The 23,244-nt window shown below is 38.9% G+C and overlaps 1 protein-coding gene across 1 annotated transcript in view; it reads left to right on the forward strand.

The window, feature by feature from the left end:
- Window positions 1-23,244, forward strand: part of MYO6 (myosin VI) — a 142,959-nt gene that overhangs the window by 57,099 nt on the left and 62,616 nt on the right. The window contains exons 3-9 of the mRNA XM_060283966.2: window positions 1,332-1,401; window positions 7,231-7,304; window positions 10,268-10,397; window positions 12,309-12,414; window positions 13,624-13,679; window positions 16,340-16,437; window positions 16,768-16,932. Coding sequence (XP_060139949.1) covers window positions 1,332-1,401; window positions 7,231-7,304; window positions 10,268-10,397; window positions 12,309-12,414; window positions 13,624-13,679; window positions 16,340-16,437; window positions 16,768-16,932 — 699 coding nt within the window. The remainder of the gene's footprint in view (window positions 1-1,331; window positions 1,402-7,230; window positions 7,305-10,267; window positions 10,398-12,308; window positions 12,415-13,623; window positions 13,680-16,339; window positions 16,438-16,767; window positions 16,933-23,244) is intronic.

A 23,244-nucleotide genomic window follows, 5' to 3' on the forward strand; every position in this document is an offset into this window, starting at 1 on the left:
TCTCACTGAGTAGGTAGTAGAGGGGAGAAGATGATGGGGGCTGGTGATCATTTGGGGGGTGAAAAAGGATCGAGAGAAACAGTTTTTTAGACTCATTACAGGCCTTTCAGCCCCAAGATTATTAACCTTCCCATTCTAGGAGCTCTGTGTCCTGCACCCCATTTATGGAGCCAACACCTGGGGTTTAGCCCCATTGCTGAGGCTGTGAAAGTGGCACGTAGATCTGTGATATTAGCGGTGATTTCTGAACGTGTTTTCCCTGTAGAATCATTGTTATAAATTGTGGATTGTTTTATAAGTACCATAATATACTTAATGTACGTTATGGACTAGTTCTGAATTTGTGATTTCTCCTTTAAACCTTTCCTCATTTATAACGTTAAGAGCATGTGTAGTGGGTTCCAACTAATTAACTTCTAGAGTTTTCAGGGCATAACAGTTTTCTAATTTGGGTGTGACTTTGAATTGAGGTATAGCACTAGTAGCCTGGATTTTCCTCTGTAAACTACAGCAGTAGCCTTGCCTTATACTCTTGCATATATATACATATACAGGCCTGCAAGTATTCTAAAATAATTGAACAGGTTTTCCTTAGAGATTGGTTTGATATGGATGGAAACTTCAACCACAGGAATAATTGTAATTGTTTGAGAAATAGAAATGTATAGGTAACTATTAGAATGGCATGGAGAAAATTTAATTCTCTTTCGATGTAATTTGAGATCATTTCTTCTCTCTTACAAGATACTATCTTAATTCTAGAGTTTCTACCGTAGTATTTAAATGATATAATAAACACCAGCTTATTCATGGATATCTGTAATGTTATGGACCTAATAGTTTCGGATACTGTTTATATTTTTGACACATTCCTGTACAGGAATTTGTGTCTAATGTGTTTTACTCAGACAAGAGCATTAATTAAATTATGGTCTCTTGGTATATCTGATGGATTGATTGGATGTTACTTTTTTCCTTTTTTAAAACAATAAAATTGCTGTATACATAAACATTAACATTTTTATTTTTTTAAAAAGTTGTTAAACAGCCTACCTATGTAGACGTAATATACTTCTTGTTTTGTCCCACTCTAGGTGTTCCAGCACAGGTTTTGTTTTTGTTTTATTGATTTCCATTATTGATTCCATGTTCATAGTAATAATGGATAATATGTTTGAGTAATGACTTGTTAAGTAGTAGGGTCTTGTATTACATTTTAATGAAGAGCATATCATTGCCATTATTTTCAATGTATGCAGTCAGTTAAGCTCCTTTATCTTTCTTATTATTTGTAAGCTTCTAGTTTAATGAGCTCTTGTTTTGTTTTTCAGACATTTCTGGCTCTCATAAACCAAGTGTTCCCTGCAGAAGAGGACAGTAAAAAAGATGTGGAAGATAACTGTGAGCATCAATTTAAAAAGTAGTTCTCATCATAGAAAAGGAAACTGTTCCTTCAAAAAATATACGAGTGATTATATTACAGGGCACACTGTCCTTGTTCAGAAGAAATGTTGCCTTTTGACCTGAAGGTTCCTGTGAATGGAGGAGCCCCACAGTCCTAGATGCACTGTTCTCTCACATTTGCACTTTGGTGAAGGGGTCTCTCCTGAATATCTTTTTAGTGTTATCTCAGTTGTGTAAATACAGGGAATGGTAATCATTTACTAACTATGAAGCCTGAACTAAAGATCTCTTGGTTTTATGGGGTTTTTTGTTTTTTGAACCTCTGAATCATCTGGAATCAGATGATTTTTATTGCTGTATATGTGGTTCAATAATTTGGAAGTTGAGTCAGGAGGACCCATTTAGTGTCACCCTTTGAAGGAAACAAACATTAAAAAAAATACTATGTAATAAGTACTAACTGAAAATTGATTTCAGAACATTGGACTAAAGTGCAGCATTAATTTGACTTATCTAGAATAATCTAGAATAACTATCTTAGAATTTTTGGTGAAAAAATACTGTATCCAGAGCAATAGGCCATGTTTATTCTTACATTTTCAAGATAAAGTGGTAATCATGTTTCATTTTTTACGTGGCGATATTCAAGAGTCATGTCCAGTTGTCATGGGTTTCGTTAAATGTATCTGGCATTAAAAACTCTGCAATTAAATAAGAGAGGTAGGAGAAAGGAATATATTTTGTCCTTATGGGTTTTCTCTGGAGTTCTCATTTGAGTAAGCCCGTAAGATCCCCCCCCATGTGACGTGGAATACAGGAGTAATGGGGGAGCCCCGAGTTCAGATTCTCACTGTGCCATTAGGCAGCTGTGTGCCCGTAGGCAGTTTCTCTCTCCCCTTTGAGCTTCTCGTCTGGGAAACAGGAGTAATGATTTTTACGTTTCATGCTTACAGATGATACATTTAAAATGCTTGGTGCAGTGCCTGACCTCTAACAGCCTCTCAATAGATGGTATCTGTTGTTATTAGGTGTAAGAGACTGGGAGAAAAAATGTGGCGCTCCCTTCCTTTCCAAAATTGCTAGTTTGTCTGATGGGATCATATTTTTCTGAACAGCAATCAGAACAACAACAAAGAGGAACGAGATTCTGTCGTATCTAAAATAAGAGAGAATTCTTTTCTGTTAAAACTTGCTAGGGTATTCAGAATTGGAATCAATCCTTTTCATATATCAAAATAATGTTTTCTGGTTTATATATCCACGTAGAGCTAAACACAATAAATGATGTTGCATTACTTTTAATCCATTTCTTAAATATTTTAAAGCAGTCTCCCTCTGATTGTTTCATGGTGGTGGACTCGTCTGACCGTTTAGTTTTCCTGGTCTTAGTGGAGATTTGCCGCTTCTTGTAGGTGTTGACTCTGGTGATGCCAGACGGCAGGAATGTTGCTGAGGATGTCCCCTGTCCTCACCACACAGTAGTCCAGCCCTACTTGATGTCCCCTTTCTGAAACCACATCATGAATGCTGCTCTGTTGAGTTTAGAATGCAGGTTTTCCAGCGAAAGTGGTTCCATCACTTATTAGTTTAGTCCTTTTGCCTGTGGCTTGGTTGCCCACTACACCGCTGTCCTCCGCCAGGTGACACAGGATGTTGTTTGTTTGGGTCTCACGTGCGTATTTCTAAAATCCTTTCCTCTTCTCTGTATCACGGTAATAATGTGATGATTAAGAGCTTGATGTGGGGGGCTTCCCTGGTGGCGCAGTGGTTGAGAATCTGCCTGCTAATGCAGGGAACACGGGTTCGAGCCCTGGTCTGGGAAGATCCCACATGCCGCGGAGCAACTAGGCCCGTGAGCCACAACTACTGAGCCTGCGCTCCACAACAAGAGAGGCCGCGATAGTGAAAGGCCTGCACACCGCAATGAAGAGTGGCCCCCACTTGCCGCAACTAGAGAAAGCCCTCGCACAGGAATGAAGACCCAACACAGCAAAAAAATAAATAAAAAAATAAAAAATTAATTAATAAACTCCTACCCCCAACATCTTAAAAAAAAAAAAGAGCTTGATGTCTATAGAGCATCCTGAACTATGTGATAAAGGTTCTGTTGAAACAGACACACGAGTGGACTTCTGATAGTGCCCTCATAATATAGCAAAATTTATTACCGAGTTTTAGCTCCAGGTTTTCTATGTGAAGGGTTGTATGTGTGGAGTTTAGTCTGTTAACTTTGCCTTCTTACTTGACTCTTGAGGATTAATGCCAGAATAGGAAAAAAGTTCAGGGATGTGAGGTTGCTAATTAAAATAAGCATTTTTTGGGTGCTAATTTTTAAGCTACTGTTACTTACATGGCATATAATAATCTCCATGAATGATCACTGTTAGAAGTCGAGAATAATAAAGTATAAACTATAATATTGGAAAGAATCCCCAAAGTTGCCTGGTTCACTCTCTTTTTCAGTAATGGAATGACTTCTACAACAATGTAACGATAGAAGTGATCGACTTCTACTGCCTTGAAGTTGTTTGTGGGTTCTTTTTTTTTTCTCTCAGTGAACCAGGACTGTAACAAATAAGCAGAATCTTAAATGCTTAGATAACTCCCTAGTCAGATTCCTAAATTTAAGAATTGAGTGATATCTACTCTTCATTAGAAACTTTTGGTGTCCTCAGTATATATTAATTATACCAGAATTCTTCTTACGGAGTTTATAAAGAAACAAAGACGTTCATTCTTTTATTATGTCTTATTAAAAAGTTTTTAATATCGAGTGTATAGTCAAATCTATGAATAATTAGGCATAAAAGGCGAACAGTTCGCCTAAAGTATTGCATGTCAGTAGCCAAACCAAGTAGTCCTGGGGTGGCCACTGGGATGGGGGGGGAGGAGGGAATTTGGTGGAGCAGGAAGTGATGTCCAAGACCCTCTGAGCATCCCTAGGTCGTGCCTTCAGGGATGCAGAGGCCCCTGAGACTTAACCGTTTCCCATTCTGGCAAGCTGAGGGTCATACATGTTCCCTTCTGTCTTTCCTTTTCTGTGTCTTTATTTAAATGGAGTAGTCTGAGTAGCATAATTTAAGAGGAAGACCCTCTGATCCAAATCTTTATTGTCATTGGCAGGTATTTCAGCAGTGAGGGATTTTTTTTTTTAACATCTTTATTGGAGTATAATTGCTTTACAATGGTGTGTCAGTTTCTGCTTTATAACACAGTGAATCAGCTATACATATACATATATCCCCATATCTCTTCCCTCTTGCATCTCCCTCCCTCCCACCCTCCCTATCCCACCCCTCTAGGTGGTCACAAAGCACTGAGCTGATCTCCCTGTGCTATGCAGCTGCTTCCCACTAGCTATCTGTTTTACGTTTGGTAGTGTATGTATGTACATGCCACTCTCTCACTTTGTCCCAGCTTACCCTTCCCCCTCCCCATGTCCTCAGGTCCATTCTCTACGTCTGCGTCTTCATTCCTGTCCTGCCCCTAGGTTCTTAAGAACCATTTTTTTTTTAGATCCCATATGTATGTGTTAGCATACGGTATTTGTTTTTCTCTTTCTGACTTAACTCTGTATGACAGACTGCTAAGTCCATCCACCTCACTATGAATAACTCAATTTCGTTTCTTTCTATGGCTGAGTAATATTCCATTGTATATATGTGCCACATCTTCTTTATCCATGCATCTGTCTATGGACAACAGTGAGGGATTTATTTAGTTGAATTACCAGATATCCCTGAGAAGGCTGGTGGTAAGTATGGGAGGAGGTAAAGAAAGAAGGGCAAGCAGCCATCCACATGCCATGTAGATGTATATGATTAGCTTTTCTAGGGGAGCCGTATCGTGGGCTTAGGCATTCTTACTTACAGGAAGCAGAGAGTAGCAGAGAGAGTCTCATGCAGCCAGGCAGTTTCAGAGGAACCTGAGCGATGGGCGAGTGGTTCTATGTTGTGCTTTGCATAAGGAAAGGCAGCCTGTAGATCAAGCTCCTGGGGACGGGGGTGGAAGAAGTGCAGGGGTATGGAAAGTAGGGGACCGAACCCACACGAGATACCCTCTGCTGCCTGCCTTCTCCACATCTTTCCTCAACTGAAAGGAGGGCTGCCGTTCGACTGTTAGGGGCCTCCATCCACTTCTTACTCTGTATTTTTCTGCTGTAAGTGGCATTAGAAAAGTGAGGCCCGTGTCCTTGCAATGTGAACTGGCTGCATCGTGTGAGTGTAGAAGCATGGGCAGTCTGTTGAGACAGGTAGAGCAACGGGCTCTTGTTTGACAGAATTGGTCGGGTGTTGAATTGTAGGTTATATATACATACAGTGTAGGCATATATACAACTTCAGTGAGGGATCAAGCAAACAAGCAAATGAATCAGGCAGGACCCTGCCCTCAGGGATAGAAGCCAAAACCAGATATAGAAAATTGTCATCACAAGACTGGCATTCTGTGGTGCGCACCTTAAGGCAAGTACAAAGGAGCAAGTAGTCCTCGTGGTGGTGGGGTAGTGAGAATGGGGAGGTGTCATTTGAGGGGTAGTCTTTGAACTGACCTCAAAGGGTAGGTGGATGTTTGATACCTAGAAATAGAGAGGTGCAGCCCAATGCATGCATGATAGTTGAGTTTGGTAAATGGTTTAGTCTGCCTGCAGGTTAGACCATATTAAACGGAGTTATGGAAAATTATATGAAAAGGTCAGTTGAATGCAGGTTTACTAAGGGCCTTGAATATCAGACTTGAACATGGATTTGATAGTTGACGGAGACCCACTGATGAGTTTTGAGGAAGAGAGAGATTTAGTCAGGGCTCTAGTGTGTTAGGATTAATGCACTGAGCAGTCTGGGTTAGAGAGGAGAGAGACTGCGGCAGTAGACAAGTGAGAGGCTGCTGTGATTGCAGAAGAGGTGACGACGCCTAAACTGGGATTGGGGCTGTGGAAATGGAAAGAAAGGAGAGACATTTCAGAGACTCAGATTGTGCTAATTTTGAGTGCCTACCATGAAGCTGGTGCTGTGCTATACTTTATTACATGTATAAAGACTTGGAAATGGGCTTAGAGCAAGGAGGGGGAGAGAGGATGGTCCTAGTATTGACCAAGGCTTGCAGAATAGATGAGTGGGAAATGGTGGTGCTGATAATGGAAACAGAGTGGTTGGGGGAAGAGTGGGCTTGTCTGCTCAAGTGCGTGGTGGAAACATGGAAATGGAGCTCAGGGGACTGAGGGCCGGGGCAGTAGATCAGGCTGGGAGAACCGGATGTGTCAGAGCGTTAGGAGAACAGAGGTTAGGAAAACAAGATTTCTACCCTGATGCTGCTGTCCGTTAGCTGCATATCCTGGTTTAAGACGTACAGATTTCTTCAGGATTCTTGTTTAGTCTATCAGTTGTGAGGCACTGCCTGAATGACACGACCTTCCCGTTCTAAAATTTTATCTTTTGTGTTTTTCCTGTAAAATTCTGAGCATTAGATGGGATTAGTGTCGTCTACTAATCTTTTTTGTGTCAAAATGTATTAAAATCAGCACTATCTAAAGTAGTTCTTTTTTTCCACTTGAATTGTACTCGGTTTTTTGTACTCACCTGGTACAAACTAGAGGTACTCACCTCACTGGAAATTTATTGTTTAAAAATATCACTGTAACACATATGTAAACTAGATACATTTTACATCAGCCTCTGGGGTTTACACGTACCAGGAAAAAGATGGAATTGAATCTAACGTAACAGGTGAATTTTAGCTTTGGATCAGAGCGATTCAGATTAAGATGGCATTGTTTTATTTTACTTTCTTTCTTCAAATAGCTAATGATTTACAAATTTTCCATCTCAGGTTCATTAATGTATTTGAATGAAGCCACACTGCTCCATAATATCAAAGTTCGATACAGTAAAGACAGAATTTACGTAAGTATTTTACCTGTAGGTTAAGTTTTTGTGGGCATAATTATTTTACGTGCTACTGTTTGATTTTGTTGAGCTTGAAATTTTCTAACAGGAAATCATACTGAACGGAGTGGGAGTTCCATGAGGATAGGATTCTTTTCTGATGTATTGCTCCAACACCAGGGCTTAGACCACACATGGTACCTAGTAGGCACTTAATATATATTTGCAGAATGAAATAATGAATGCAGAGCATCATCTAATATCATTCAGACTTAAAACTATCCAGTTTGGATATTTAAAAAAAAAGAACACTGATTATTTTGAGTTTTGATTTTTTAACTTTTGGCATGTATCTGTAGATCTGTTTAATTGATGCAGTTTCCACATTGTTCTGCAAAACATTTACGGCAGACTATGAGGCATACGTATTGAAATGAAAAACTTGGAAGACAAAACGGTGTGAATTAGAATAGAAGGCTGTACGTGAGGAAATATCGAGCACACTGAAGTGCTGATCATAGAGCCTGAATAGTTGCAATAGTTCATTCCAAATAGATAACTTACCCTAAAAACCCAGGATACTTAAAAATGAAAGACAATGCTTTTAATGGAAATAGGGTTTGTACCACACCATTCAGATGGATACTTAACTAGTCTGTTTTAATTATAATGATTCATTGGGCACGTATGAGTTCTATATATCCCTTTGTTGGCTGGAGGTAAATTACCACACTGTAGCCCTCCTGTTATAAAGATGGGACTCTTCATTATTTTTGAACGAAGAAAACACATGGCTTCTTTGACACTTCCTAGATCAAATGACATTCTTAATCTTTTATATCACTATCAATTTGCCTAATTGTACTTACTTAATTCTGACTAAATTACCTTTAGTCTTTGCCATCTGTCCAAGTAATGACAGCTGGGAAATAGAACTAATCTAGTCTTTTCCAAAAGAGTTTACTTGCTGTCTTTCAGTTATACATAGTTATTAAGTCTTTACTTTCCTCCTTGATTTTTCTCAAAATCAACTAAATAGTGTATTTCGGTTAATATGTATATATACACACACATATATATATATGGCTATTCTTATTTAAAATATATTTAGAAGCAAAATTTGCTTAATCAGCATACTAATATTGAGTATCTAATGTGTGCTAAATGTTGTTTTAGGTACTAAAATAATACAAATTTAAAAAATTTGTTTGTTAAAGCAGCTTAACTTGTAATAAGTCAGTAAAAGTTGATTTAGATGTAACCATCTTTCAAGAAGAACTGGCTACTATTTTTTCTTTCCATGTCTAACATCACTTGGTGGTAGTGGAACGATCTTATTTATTTGAGCAAGTTTTAAATGTTTTAATATCTTTTTCTTGAAGTTTACAAATTTTAAATTACCTTTACAGAATGATCTTATGCAGAGAAATTGAGATACTTTGTTTTCATTTGGGATGTTTATAGGAAAGCTTCACACCCATGGGATTTTCGTTGGTCTTTTAAGGCTCCCTGTGCTGCAGTGGTGCTACATTTGCTGACTGTGACCATTGATAGCTGAAGGTTTACGTGCAGAATTCATTGTACTTTCAAAAAAATTCGTTGTCTTTTTTTCACATCATGTTTAGTTGACCTAAGATGTGTATGCAGTTGGGCATATGACCCACGTGTCAGATAGTGGCTGTTCAGCGTCATCAGCTCCTGTTTGGAAAACCAGTATTTTCAAAGTTAATGAAAGGCGTGACTGGTGGGTTTTTGCCTAGCCAGTTATGCCTTTTAGTTATAAAACCATTAAATATCAGCAATACACAAATAGAGTTATGATTATCATAATATATGTAAGAGAGGGGAGCAGTTCAGAATAGTTTAAATTGGATATTTTTATATGTCTCACCAACCAGAATTGCCAGCATTCTCCCTTAGATTTGAGTAGAACAATAGCTAACTCACATGTAACATTTCCCTTGGTTACTAAAGTCTCTATTACTTTCCTTTTGTTTCCCATAGAAACATTATTATCGGGAATTTCTTATTTTTTACCCAACTCCAGGAAACATCTTTGGGAACATTCATGGAATTTTAGATGAGTAGGCTGAGAGTTCGGGGTTTCTGCATCATTTCCCTTCCACAACTAGAAGCTGAAAAGAGAAAAACATGGTCTTGTGTGCCCTAGTTTGGCCAGTAAACCACAACTAATTGCTAAACCACAACTTTCTTTCTATCCACGAGGAATTTTATAAATCTTATTGGCGGCATTTTTCTGGTCTTTTGAAGCCACAGTGAAATTTCAGATTTAAAAGCAAGCTTCACTTGCTCACTAAACATTTAGCCCGTCAGTATTCTAGGCAATGGTTAGCGCATATGCTGTTTTGCAAAAATCTGGGACCAAGTGGTCACCACTGAGCTAAATCAGTCCTTGGCTTTCAGTGATGGGCATAGGCCTAGAGGGTCCTGTGAGCTATGTTAAACTCCTCAGGGCCTAGAGGGTCCTGTGAGCTATGTTAAACTGTTTAGTAGCAGGGTGAGGAAAGTAGTCTAGGCGAGGAATGCAAATAAGCAACACTCAGGCTGCAGGCATAGAGTAGATGTCATAAGTGGAGTCAACAGGAGGTGTCTGAGATGGAGGTGTAGACTCAGCTCTGCCCAGGCAGACCTGGTAGTGGTGAACCTGGGAGGGGGTGTGTGGGAGGAGCATGTTTCCTTTGAGGCAAAGGGAGGTCAAGAGAGATGATTTTGATTTTGGATGTGCTGAGTTTTAGATGGCTATAGGTTAAGAAGATGTAAATATTTATTAAGAGTTAGAGAAATATGGGTCCTGTAGAGATCAGGGAATATTTAGGTCCAGAAATGCAGATTTAGGAGTTCTACTTATAGAGAGAACTGGGGGTGTCTATTTGCTGTGTGTTCTTTCTCCTGTGACCCTTGTTTGGTTTTAAATGAAAACAGTAGTTGGAAAATTTTATGTTTATGTCTTTCCCACTTAGACATATGTGGCCAACATTCTGATTGCAGTGAACCCATACTTTGACATACCTAAAATATATTCTTCAGAAACAATAAAGTCATACCAAGGAAAGTCTCTTGGGACGATGCCACCTCATGTCTTCGCAATTGGTAAGTAATTTAATTGTATCTTAATATTTATTTTTCTTTAACTTGTACAGATTTACTCAGTTTTTCTTTTGGGTTAATAAGAGGTACCATGAATCGAATACGTATTTTGGAGGGCTTGTGTGCATTCTGAATGTGTCACCATGTCAGGAGCGTGTATTCACACAGGGTGGGGAAGAGACTTTTGCGGCCAACTCATGGGGCGGTCGTACCTCATTACCTTTGTTAAAGGCCCGTGTCGTCTTAAGCGTGTCCACCCAGTTGAAAGTAGGTCATAATAAAAGCTGACCTATTGTTTTCTTCTGACTCCACCTGAAAAGTGTCCTCCTTCCACAACTAGGAAGGAGGCCCGGGCTGTCTGCTGTTACCCAGGTCATCACTAGTGAGCGCGTTACCTGGGCTAGAAGGGAGCTGTGAGAGCAGACGTCTTCCATGCTTTGTCCCGCGTCAGGGCTCTGTAAAATGTAAAGGATCTACAGTGATACATGCTTCATATCTCTGGGGTATCCGTGTGGAAAGGCAGCAACATCTGTCTTTGTCTTTCTCAGGTGCTCTCTCATCTCAAAGCACTTTAGCTCTGGGGAGCAGAGAGGGAGTTATTTGACAGGCGTCCCCCATAGCTGGTGACTGCAGGTACAGAGATGTTAGCTAAGCCTTGGGATTCAGACATAGCTGGCAGTTAAATGATGACACGTTTTGGTTCTGGTTCTTAGTGCAATTAGTTTCTCTCTGGGCTTTCTCTTTGTACCTGTATTATGGCCTAACCGGGCTTCACCTCTAGATTTGGCTGACCGTGTACTGTGTGCTACTAGGCAAGAGTAAATGTGTACACCAAGTCCACTGCAGCTGCACATTGACTTCTGGTTCTGTGATGCTCTGATGGGCATGAGTATGTGTTCTGTCAGCCGGCTAAATGGTGCAAAATCCTTAGAACCTCAATGGGAGCAAGTTACATGTTTAAAATGTAAATAAACCGGCTTTTATTTTTAGTTGTTTACTGCTAAAAAAGTTTTTACAAGGATTCCACGAAAGTGGGTGGAATAGATTGCTGATAAATTGGTCAAAGGGATGTGTGAATACCCTTGTGTGTAGTTTGCATTTGGCCCTTAGAGTAAAAGCCATTAGTAGAGCTTTCTTCGCTGGTATGGGTAGCACGTGCCTGAGGTGAGAAATAGTTGCCTTATAGGGCTAAGTTTGTCAGGACCTAATTTTTAATCAAAATTGTTTTAATTTGAGCCCACTTTAATAGAATTGAATTGTGTTCATCTTGTCCGTGGAGTCTTAAAGACATCTTATAGTCTAAATTGTTGGAGTGTAATGAAGATAGTTAAAAATTGTATATATGAATAATCACAAATCTAAAAAATTTAAAGCAGTTAATTTGGCCTGTTTTTGAAATGCTGAAAAATCCTACACGATGTTTAAATTTAATAGTAGTATTACAGAAAAAACCCCACAGATTTATTGTGCAGTTATGTATTTTTTTTTCTCCAGCAGAAATTTTGGCTGCCAGATTTCTTAATTGGTAGCTCGTCACTTCTTGCTTTTTTCTCCGGGGATGTCATTAGTTATGCATAGTGAGCATTTTTCATCTCTCTGCAGGTCTGCTCTAGTATGAGGAAAAGCTGAGCCACAGCTCATAATACGGAGACATTCTAGTACAAACATAAGAGTTGTTTATTTGATTTCAATTACCTAGCTGTCAGGATAACTAGAGAAAACATTTAACGTATATACCTTTAGAGATGTTTTGAACACTTTTCAATGATTTTATTTAAAAATTTTGGTAACTGTAAACACACATTATAATTTCTTTAGGAGCAAGTGCTTTTTGATAGTAAACGGACTTTCTATGATTTGGAAAATTTTGTATTTAATACACTGTTCATCGTTAATGTATTGTTTTGACCCCAGCTGATAAGGCTTTTCGAGACATGAAGGTGCTCAAGATGAGTCAGTCTGTCATTGTATCTGGAGAATCAGGAGCTGGCAAAACGGAAAATACAAAATTTGTTCTAAGGTGAGGAGTATTTAGCTGACCTAGAACACTTTGAGCAGGTTGATTTTTCTTAATTGTGGTAAAAAATATATATATAACATAAAATTTACCATCTTAACCACTTCTAAGTGTACAGTTCAGTAGTGCTAAGTATATTCACATTGTTGTTCAGCCAGTCTCCAGAACCTTTCACCTTACAAAACTAAAACTCTGTACCCGTTAAACAACTCCCCGTTTCCCCTGACCCCAACCCGTGGCAATCACCATTCTACTTCCTGCCTCTATGATTCTGACTACTCTAGATACCTTATATATATAAGTGGATCATATACTTTTTGTTTTTCTTTGGTTGGCTTATCCCCCATAGCATGATGTCCTTGAGGTTCATCCATGTTGTGGCATGTGTCAGAATTTTCCTCCTTTTCAAGGCTGAGTAATATTCCCTCGTGTGTTATGTATCACATTTCGTTTACCCATTCATTCCTCAGTGGGCACTTGGGCACTTGGGTTGCTTCCATCTCTTGGCTCTTGTGAATAGTGTTGCCATGAACATGTTATGAGCAAAGAGTTACAAAGATCTCCTTGAGATTTGAACCCGTTGACTTTGAATACTCTTGCATGCTTTATGACATAGTTTGAAATGGTGGGCTCTATCCCTTTTACAAGAACAGACATGTGGAAGCTAAGCTGCAGATTGTTGAAATCTAGTGCTGACATGCTATTCTCATGAGGATCCTGGAGAAGACCAGTGCTGGTTAGGCAAAGGGAAAGCTTGGAATGTTCCTTCACAATCCAGCCTTTGTGTTCTTTTTTCAATAGTCCTGCCATTAGAGTGGGTGAAACCATTTTTTACCTTAAGCTTATGATGGTTGGCCTTCTTATTTCTACCTCCCCACAACCCTCCTCCCAGTGTCAAAGGTGAATGTTTCTGTGTGCAACGTGTGGCATATTTACAACTAAATAGTTGGTTAAAAGCAGAGTATCCCCAAAAGTTTTAAAAATAATGCTGATTTAGATGTTAAAGGCCATCCAAATAGAATTTTAAACGTTTAAAAAGCTATAACAGAATAGTAGTTGCATTTAAATATAAACTTGTAGTTTTTAAATAAGCCATTCCAGTGCATGATCCAGGTTTAAATTTTAGATGTATTAAATAATATTAAAATTAGAAAGAGAATGCATGCAATATCATTCTCATCCAGCAATTTTTTAATCCTGTATTTTAAACAGATATCTGACGGAATCGTATGGAACCGGTCAAGACATTGATGATAGAATTGTCGAAGGTATTGTTAATTTTTAAAATTCTTATTTTAAAAATTATGCTAAATAATATGCTAGATATGCTAGATATGTCCTGAAATTAACTTAGAAGAATCCTCTAAGTGGTCTGGAGTGTTCTCCAAGAGATCCAAAAGGCTCTGCCATCTCCTACAAATCTTTGCTCAGATGTTATCTTCTCATTTACTTATTGTCTGTTTTCTTCCCCACCCCCCCGCCCCCCCCCCGCCCGACCCCATGTCCGTGCTAAGAGGGCAGGGATTTTATATATTCCAAACTCCTGGAATAGTGCCTGATACATAGTACATGCTCCATAAATATCTGTCGGATGAATTAGAGGAATATAGGAAGCCCTCCTGCCTCCTGTTTATTTTGTTGACCTTGTTTTTGTAAAGGAGAAAGGGAGAGGGTTATTTGGAAATGAGGTGCTGGGGGAAATCATTTCAATGAAAGAGTACACTTGGAAAGCAGGAGTCTGTAAGTTGACTTCCCCGGGCTGTCAGTGCTTGCTCACCCCTTAGAGACTTCTCGGATCCTGTTTGGTCTCCGCTGCCGTCACGCTGAGTCTGCAGCAGCCTCCTGCAGCACAGGTTCCTGTCTGGTCCCCCCTCTTATGGTCAGGCTGCCCTTTAACCTATTCTCTGTGTGGAAGTTGGAGTGACCTCTTTTGCTCTGAGCCCTTTATTGGCTTCGTATTTCTCTCAAGCTAAAACCCCAAATTCACATCATCACCTCCAGTGTGCTGTGTGGCCTGCCCCACCTCCTCTGGTCTGATTGAGTCGTTGTTCCTCTGCAGCCTTATGCTTTAGTCACATTGGTCTCCTTTTAGTTCTCTGAGGTGTTTCAGGCCTCTTTGGACACTCTTCTCACCCCTTCAGTAAGTATTTAATAATGATGATGATACTGACATGTGTGGGATGTGTTAGGCCTTGTCTGATTTGCTTAAAATCTGTCACCTAACTTAAATCTCCATAGAATATCAGGTAAGTACTATTTTATCCCTGCTTCACAGATGAGAAGCTAAGGTAGAAGGAGCTTCAGTAACTTTCTGAAGAGTAAATAAGCTCATCAGTTGTGGAAATGGGACATAAACCCAGGCGTCTTAACTATATGCTCTACTAAGTGCATATTTTAATATTCTTGACATTTTAAAGAAAAATTCCAGTTGAACAAAAATTTATCAGGGGCCTTTTATGTTCATGCATTTTGCTATATCATGGCAGGCAAATGTTACATACATTTTTTTCACACTTATGTAAAATATGCATGTAGATGAATATAAATTTGACTCTAATAAACATTTTTAAAGTTTGCATCCATAAGGTTTTTCATATTTCTTGATATAAATAATTTTCTAATTTTTATCTACAGTTCTCACTGTGGTACTGTGACACACACCTAGGCAGAGTCACAGTAGAGTGCCTTTAGTGAGGGAATTGCCCTTTAAAATTGAATAAATAAATAAAAAACAAATAATGGGTTAATTTAATAAAATACTAATTAATATTCGGACTTGTTTACTTGAGGTACAGATTTGCTTTGAAACCAGATAAGCCCGGTTTCTTCCATGAGAACGTACTGTGCAGTGTGTAACGTGCTGTAGTTGAGGACAGTTGGAAAGTGTTATTCCAAATGTCTCTACAGCCCCGTACTGGAGAATAGTTTATGTTAACTGGCAGGGCCATAGAAATCTTTAGGTGGGAATACATGCTAATATTTCTTTTAGTTTTACTACTTTCTTATTTTAGCAAGTGAAACAACCTGGGAGTGATCTTTCAAAGGGTTTAGTGACTAGTTAAGCTTTCTACTGCGGATAGAGTAAGAGAAATGGACTTTAAAAGATTTCATGAGAAATACTCTAGCAGTAAACATATGAAGCAACTTATGAGGTTATTGAAGGAATATGTGAGTAAGATTGACACTACTCTGGTATGCTTACAGTTAAGACTGGTGAGTACCAGAATAGACTCTAGGAGCTCTTTTCCAGTCAGGTAGAGAGAGAGAGAGGGAGAGAGAGAGACAGAGAGAGAGAGAGAGAAAGAATGTGTGAAATTATAAAATGAAGACAGTTAAAATTTTACATTTGTTCATTGGGATTTCAAGAACTATTGTTCTGAGAAGCTTTCGTAGGTAATTCTGTACACGCTTATTGGTTAGATTTTGTTGGATGTGCGTGTAAAAATGTTAAATCTGGAGGTTTTATTAATACATATTTTTAAATGTAAGTCAACTAATAACTTCTTGCCTGTATTTCGTCACAGGAAGCTTGCTGCTTTCTTTACTATCATCACTGCTCTTGTAGGGCTGATGTGAAAACCATAACATTTTTAGGGAGTAATTTTTAAAGTTGAGTTATAAATTTTGTAACCTAGTGACTTTTGAAAATTTCGTCTTTCTCATAACACTTCCTTTTTCTTTTTTTTTTTTAATAAATTTTGAGTAACTTTTCCATCTCTTGCACTTTAATAGGGCCCAAACATAGTGGTAGTCAATAAATATTTGTGGGATTTGACATTACAAGTGAATTCATTCATGTTAATGTTTCTGACAATATTTTTCTAGTTATTTATGTTTATTAATAAATGGAAACATACTGTGCATTTTGCTTTGTAATTTTCCTTCATGCAAACTTTCTGATGGCGTATTTTCATTTCTTTTTCAATAGCTAACCCACTCTTAGAAGCCTTTGGAAATGCAAAGACTGTTCGCAACAATAATAGCAGTCGATTTGGGAAATTTGTAGAAATACATTTCAATGAAAAGGTAAGTGAGAGTGAGTTTCGGGGTAATACGTTTGGGGAGTGTTTTTGGAAAATACAGGGTCTTGATAGAACGGGTGCTGTACTTGAACTCATGGCAAATATATTTAAATTTTCCTCTTTTACTTTTAAACAGTTGGGATAATATATATGTTCACTGTGATCTCTAGAAATACTCTAAACTTACATTTAGTTACCTGTTTTTTCCCCTTTATTTAATAAATTACAACCTCTTTGATAGACAAATGATTATTAGAAAAGATAATTTAACATTGGTAGGTTATACTTTAAGACTTTAAATGCAAAAATGTAATTTCTCTGTTTTGTTTTTTAGAGTTCAGTTGTTGGAGGATTTGTTTCACATTATCTTCTAGAGAAATCTAGGATCTGTGTTCAAGGCAAAGAGGAAAGGAATTATCATATCTTTTATAGGTTGTGTGCCGGTGCTTCTGAAGATACTAGGGAAAGACTTCATTTGAGCTCCCCAGATAATTTTCGGGTAGGTTGGATGAAAAGAAATTTCATACAATTTTTGCAAATTGAGTTGCCTTCTATTCTAAAACTTATTTCAGTGGATTTTGATGTCTAGTTGCATATAACTTACATTAAGTTCAGTGTAATATGAATGTGTACGTTCAGTGTAATAGAATGACTTTCGTACTAAGTAGATCTGTATTGAGATTTACTGCTGAGTTTATAACACTATATGAGGAGGTACATAATGGGATAGGTAAAAGGATAGATGCTGAACCCCTTAAACTCAATAAGAAGTTTATAATAGTTCTGTAATGCTAGCTTTAATGTTACCTTTCACTTATTTGTAAAAAAAAGTTTGACCACTGAATTAATAAAGGACCCCTACTTGTCTTCCTTAATTCAGTTCAACAAATATTTATTCCTTACCCATTGGGTACCAGGCATTGTGCCAGAGTTAAAAAGATAAATGAGACACAGTTCCTGCTTCTGAGTAACTTAAATTGCTGGGAAACGCACACACACACACACACACACACACACACACACACACACAGTCTGACTGATATGTCAAATGATAAGTGAGAGAGATGCATAGGGTGCTGGTGAGTTTGGAAAAACTTTACTGGAACAGTTGATGCTTGATCAGAATCCTGAAGGATTTTCAAGTGTTAACTATAACTAGAGGAAGAAACATGCGGAGGTATTCCTGTTAGATGCAAAAAGATGAACAAAGAAAGGCAGGAAATAGCTTAAATGGTAGGACAGGAAGGGGTGGGAGGTGAGGCTAGGGAGCTTAAATGGTAGGACAGGAAGGGGTGGGAGGTGAGGCTAGAGAGTTTGGTCTTACTTCTGTGGTGAGTAGGGAGCTGATCGAAGGGTGTTAAGTAGAAAGTTGGATATCAGGTCTGTACTTACCTCTGGGTTTAATATGGAAGATAGCTTTAAGAGGGTAGGGCAGGGGATGGCTAGAAATTGCAGCCGTGGGTAAATGGGTTGGGAACCTGTGGCTTTCAGTGATGTAGCAGTTACTCGGTGCCTGAGTTTGCTTTAGCGATGGCAGGGTTACTGGGGGAGGGGATGTGTGAAATAGGAGGAGGTAAAATTGACAGGACTTGGAGACTGAATTAGGTGAGGAGAAGGGGGAGTCTGAATGATTTCCCAAAACACGATTAGGGTAACTGGGTGACTCTAAGTACCATGCTGAGGCCAGGTGGAAGATGGATGGCGTGTAGGATGAGTCCAGTTTTGGAGCCTGTGGGTCATCTGAGTGGAGCTGCTTGGAAGACTCTTGGGTAGACTAAGATCAGGTCAGTGCTGCAGGGACAGGTTTGGGAGATGTCAGTACCCTGGTGGTAGTCAGAACTGTGACAGTGAGTAGTGGAGGTTGTCCAGAGAGATTGCATAACGTAGAAAAGCATGTGCCGGGATCCACACTCTGGAGTTGAAGAGGCTGAGCAGATGAAGAGTTGCCCCAGAAAGAAAGCACAAGTGGAGTGGTGAGAGAAGTACAAGGAGATCAGGAGTGCCAAGGATCACAAGTCAATATTGAGTTTCAGGAAGTGGTGACTGCGGGGTGGCTAGCGTAATGACAGAGTCTCAGCTAGAAAGTAGTGTCCCTGTGTGGGCTATGGGAATCACGGGGTGCGGGTAGGGAATGCAGTTTGTATGAAGTTCTCCAGGCGATTCTCACACTCCTCTTTGGCCAGAAGTCCTCCATTTGAGAATCATGACACATATTTATACGTAATTATTGTTCTGTGTGTGAGTGTGTGTGTGTGTTTGCAACCTGGCTTCTTCTTCGTTACGTCAATCAATTTCTTTTAATGTATATTTGGAAATTTAAAAACTCTGTTGTTTTAAAATGCTTTATAACTGCATCTATTTATATAATTATGAAATGTTTAACCTTCTCTAGAACTCACCAGATTAATTGGAATTTGAAGTTAGTTGCTCACATTATCTTCATGACAGTAGAAGAGGCATTTCTCTACAATGATTTTTAGAAAAGGAATATAAATTAATATGAATCATATAAAATTTAATAATGATGATGTGGCTTTGTCAGCACTGAGTTAATGATAAAGTGATGTGACTATTCTTGTCTTAATATAGCATTTCTTTCTACTTGGGGGCTTGGGAACATAGTTTCTGTGTCTCAGAATGTACAGTCTTTCCTGGCACAAGGACAGCCATCCTAAGGGGGCAGCCACTGAAATGCTTTATCAGGTCAGAGAGTTTCTTGTCTCTGTGGCATGAACTGGGAGAGTCCTTTTGGTGATAAGAGGAAACGCATGGAACAGCATTACCTTTCACCCCAAAACACCTGCCATCTTGGATATTCCTCTCAGGCAGGTGTACACACACCTCTGTATTCCTTCCCCCAAATGATTCTGCCTTAGAGTGACTTAAAAGTGTGTTGGTCATTTCAACAGGCTTTTCTCGGGTTTAGTTTAGACCTCCAGTCATAACTCAAGGGTAAAGTTGTAAAGACAAAGGAGAAACTCTACAGCAGGGTGAGTGCTTTCCCCCCCACATTTTTTTGGTCACTATTCTATCCAAATTAGTATGTAAAGAATTGTAGAGATACATCTGTTTGAAAGCACCCATATTAACTCCACATGTACTTTAGAAAATAGAAGGTTTAAAATGCTTGTATTTTTCAAAAGTTTGAAATATTTTTGCACATGTTCCATGGAAGCATTCGTTATAGTCATGCAAGAATCCTTGAATATAAATAAAGCTTGGATAGAATGAGAATGGGTGACAAGAATAGTTATAGCTTTCTAGTTACAGAAAAGTTAGAAGAAACAAGTATTTTTCTTAGGTTTTAACATCAAGTGCATCTGTCCAAAAGCCAAGTATTTGATAAAACAGTTGGGGCGGGTGGATAAAACTCTTGGTAGCAAAGAAAACGTTTGTTTTGGCTCTATATAGTTAAGCTACTATTATCCTACTAAATAAAAGAACTCTGTTTTGAAATAGTCAATTGAAAGTGCTTATCAGTATTATCCCCTCTCCCTTCTATTTTATTCTTTCCCCCAAGATTCTAGGGTACAAAGAAAAATTCACTGCATATTATTTTCTGGTTTTAACTGTATTTTAATATTTCACTGTAATGGGGGGAGATAAATGTATTGATCATCTAAAGTATTAATTTATCCCTAAATCATTCAAAATTTACTGTAAATTTTTTCTTGGTATATAATATGTTATCGATATATTTAACCTTGGAATTCATGCCATGGGACAGTGGAATCCTAGTGACCTGATTTAAGAAAAGCTGAGATGTTTAAAAAATTTTCTCATCCTGTTCCCTGTGCATGTCCTTCCTGAACGACCCCACCCCTTAAGTGTGGGTAAAAGATTCTCTTCAAGACCAGTATATTATTTTCTTCTCAGCTGCTTCCCTTATTCTGTGTTTGCAAAGCACTTAGCCTTTAAAGGCTTCTGGGCAGGAAAGTAAATCATTGAGATAAAAGCTGAAATGGTTATTTGAATACCTGTGAAGGTCCATAAAGCAAGTGTTGTAATTTATGTACAGTTAGTGTTAACAGTCAGTATGAAAGGCATGTTTTGAAGGACTGATTGTAAAAATCAAAAATTAAGAAACTCAAGAATATTATTTGTTAATTTTTCAGAATTTAAAATATTACTCAAAATATTAAACCACAGTGTGGGTCCTTATTTGAGACTTTTCACATATTTAGTTCATATCTTATGAACTGTATCTTCAGTAAGATTTAACCCTGAGAAGATTTAAAATTGCTACCTTTGAGATGTAAATTCGGGGCCTCAGACGTGAAACCGGGGTCACTGACGTAAATCTGGGGCTCGGACATGAATCCGGGGTGCAGATGCCTGTCAAGCCCAGGCGGAGTCCCTGGTGCACTGGGTGGCGTGGGGGGCGTACATGGCCCAGTTCTGACCCTGAGGACACCAAGCCACCCTGTGTGCCTCAGGCCACCACCCTGCCCCTCCGGTGACTCCAGGTCCCCACCACCGTGCCCCAGCCAAGCAGTTCCAGGGATGTGGATGTCCGTGTCTTTGGAGGACCATGACTTCGCCTGCCACGTGCTTGCAGGATCTTGGTTCCCAGGCCACAGGTTGGGCCTGAGCTTCTGGGGTGGGAACTCCGAGTCCAAACCGCTGGACTAACAGAGAACCTCAGACACCAGGGAATATCAATTGGAGTGTGGCCTCCTGGAGGTCCTCATCTCAGCATCAAGACCCAGCTGTATCCAACTGCCTGCAAACTCCAGTGCTGGACGTCTCAGGCCAAACAACCAGTAAGACAAGAATACAGCACCACCCATCAAAAAAAAAGTGAGGGGGCTTCCCTGGTGGCGCAGTGGTTGAGAGTCCGCCTGCCAATGCAGGGAATGCGGGTTGTGCCCCGGTCCGGGAGGATCCCACATGCTGCGGAGCGGCTGGGCCTGTGAGCCATGGCCGCTGAGCCTGCGCGTCCGGGGCCTGTGCTCCACGACGGGAGAGGCCACAGCGGTGAGAGGCCCGCAAAAAAAAAATTAAAAAAAGTGAAACACCAAAAACATATGTTACGGACGAAGGAGCAAGGTAAAAACCTACAAGACCAAATAAATGAAGACGAAATAGGCAACTACCTGAAAAAGAATTCAGAGTAATGATAGTAAAGATGATCCAAAATCTCGGAAATAGAATGGAGAAAATACAAGAAACATTTAACAAGGACCTAGAAGAACTAAAGATGAAACAAACAGGTATGAACAACACAATTACTGAAATTAAAAATACTCTCGAATGAACCAATAACGGAGTAACTGAGGCAGAAGAACGGATAAGTGAGCTGGAAGATAAAATGGTGGAAATAACAGCCAGGGAGCAGAATAAAGAAAAAAGAATGAAAAGCATTGAGGACAGTCTCAGAGACCTCTGGGACAACAGTAAACACACCAACATTCGAATTATAGGGATCCCAGAAGAAGAAGAGAAAAACAAAGGGTCTGAGAAAATATTTGAAGAGATTATAGTCAAAAACTTCCCTAACATGGGAAATGAAACAGTCAATCAAGTCCAGGAAGCACAGAGAGTCCCATACAGGATAAATCCAAGGAGAAACACACCAAGACACATATTAATCAAACTATCAAAAATTAAATATAAAGAAAAAATATTAAAAGCAGCAAGGGAAAAGCAACAAATAACATACAAGGGAATCTCCATAAGGTTAACACCTGATCTTTCAGTAGAAACTCTGCAAGCCAGAAGGGAGTGGCAGGATATATTAGAAGTGATGAAAGGGAAAAACCTACAACCAAGATTACGCTACCTGGCAAGGATCTCATTCAGATTTGATGAAGAAATTAAAACCTTTACAGGTAAGCAAAAGTTAAGAGAGTTCAGCACCACCAAACCAGCTTTACAAAAAATGCTAAAGGAACTTCTCTAGGCAGGAAACACAAGAGAAGGAAAAGACCTATAAAAACAAACCCAGCCATGGAAGTTAATTTACAACTGTATAGATATTGAAAACTCTATAGAGATTTACCTAACTGCAGAGGTACATTTTCACACTTGAAGAGAAAATAAGTCATCTTTGGATTGTAAAGCTTTAGGCAATGCTCTTATATTTTCCCTGGAGAGAATTATTTAAATTCCAACATATTAGAGTAGAAATTTTCAAAAAGACTATGACGAGTACAGAGAGTTGACTGCTTATTTTTTCTGTATGTAAGTACAGAAAATTCATTTTCTATATCCCTCGTCTACAAGACAGACTTTGTATTTGTAGGATATTTGACCTGGCTCTCATTATGTTGGTGTAAGTGTAAGAACTTAGACACAAGGGCACAACACACTTGTTATTAGCTATAAGGTAAATAAAAAAAAATCTGCTCTGATTCAGAAACCTCATGTGTACATTCAGGACAAAATAATAAAGACAAATAATAAAACTTCACATTCTGTCAAAAAATTTCTTGTGGAAATTTTCATTAAAATTTTATTATCCTGTAAAACAAACAAACAAAAAACCCCAAAACGATTAAGAAAATGGTAATAGGAACATACATATTGATAATTACCTTAAATGTAAATGGATTAAATGCTCCAACCAAAAAACAGACTGGCTGAATGGATACAAAAACAAGACCCGTACATATGCTGTCTACAAGAGACCCACTTCAGACCTAGGGACACATACAGACTGAAAGTGAGGGGTTGGAAAAAGATATTCCATGAAAATGGAAATCACAAGAAAGCTGGAGTAGCAATAGTCATATCAGACAAAATAGACTTTAAAGTAAAGAATGTTACAAGAGACAAGGAAGGACACTGAAATGATCAAGGGATCAATCCA

Source organism: Globicephala melas, chromosome 14, assembly GCF_963455315.2.
Source record: "Globicephala melas chromosome 14, mGloMel1.2, whole genome shotgun sequence".
Taxonomy (NCBI): domain Eukaryota; kingdom Metazoa; phylum Chordata; class Mammalia; order Artiodactyla; family Delphinidae; genus Globicephala; species Globicephala melas.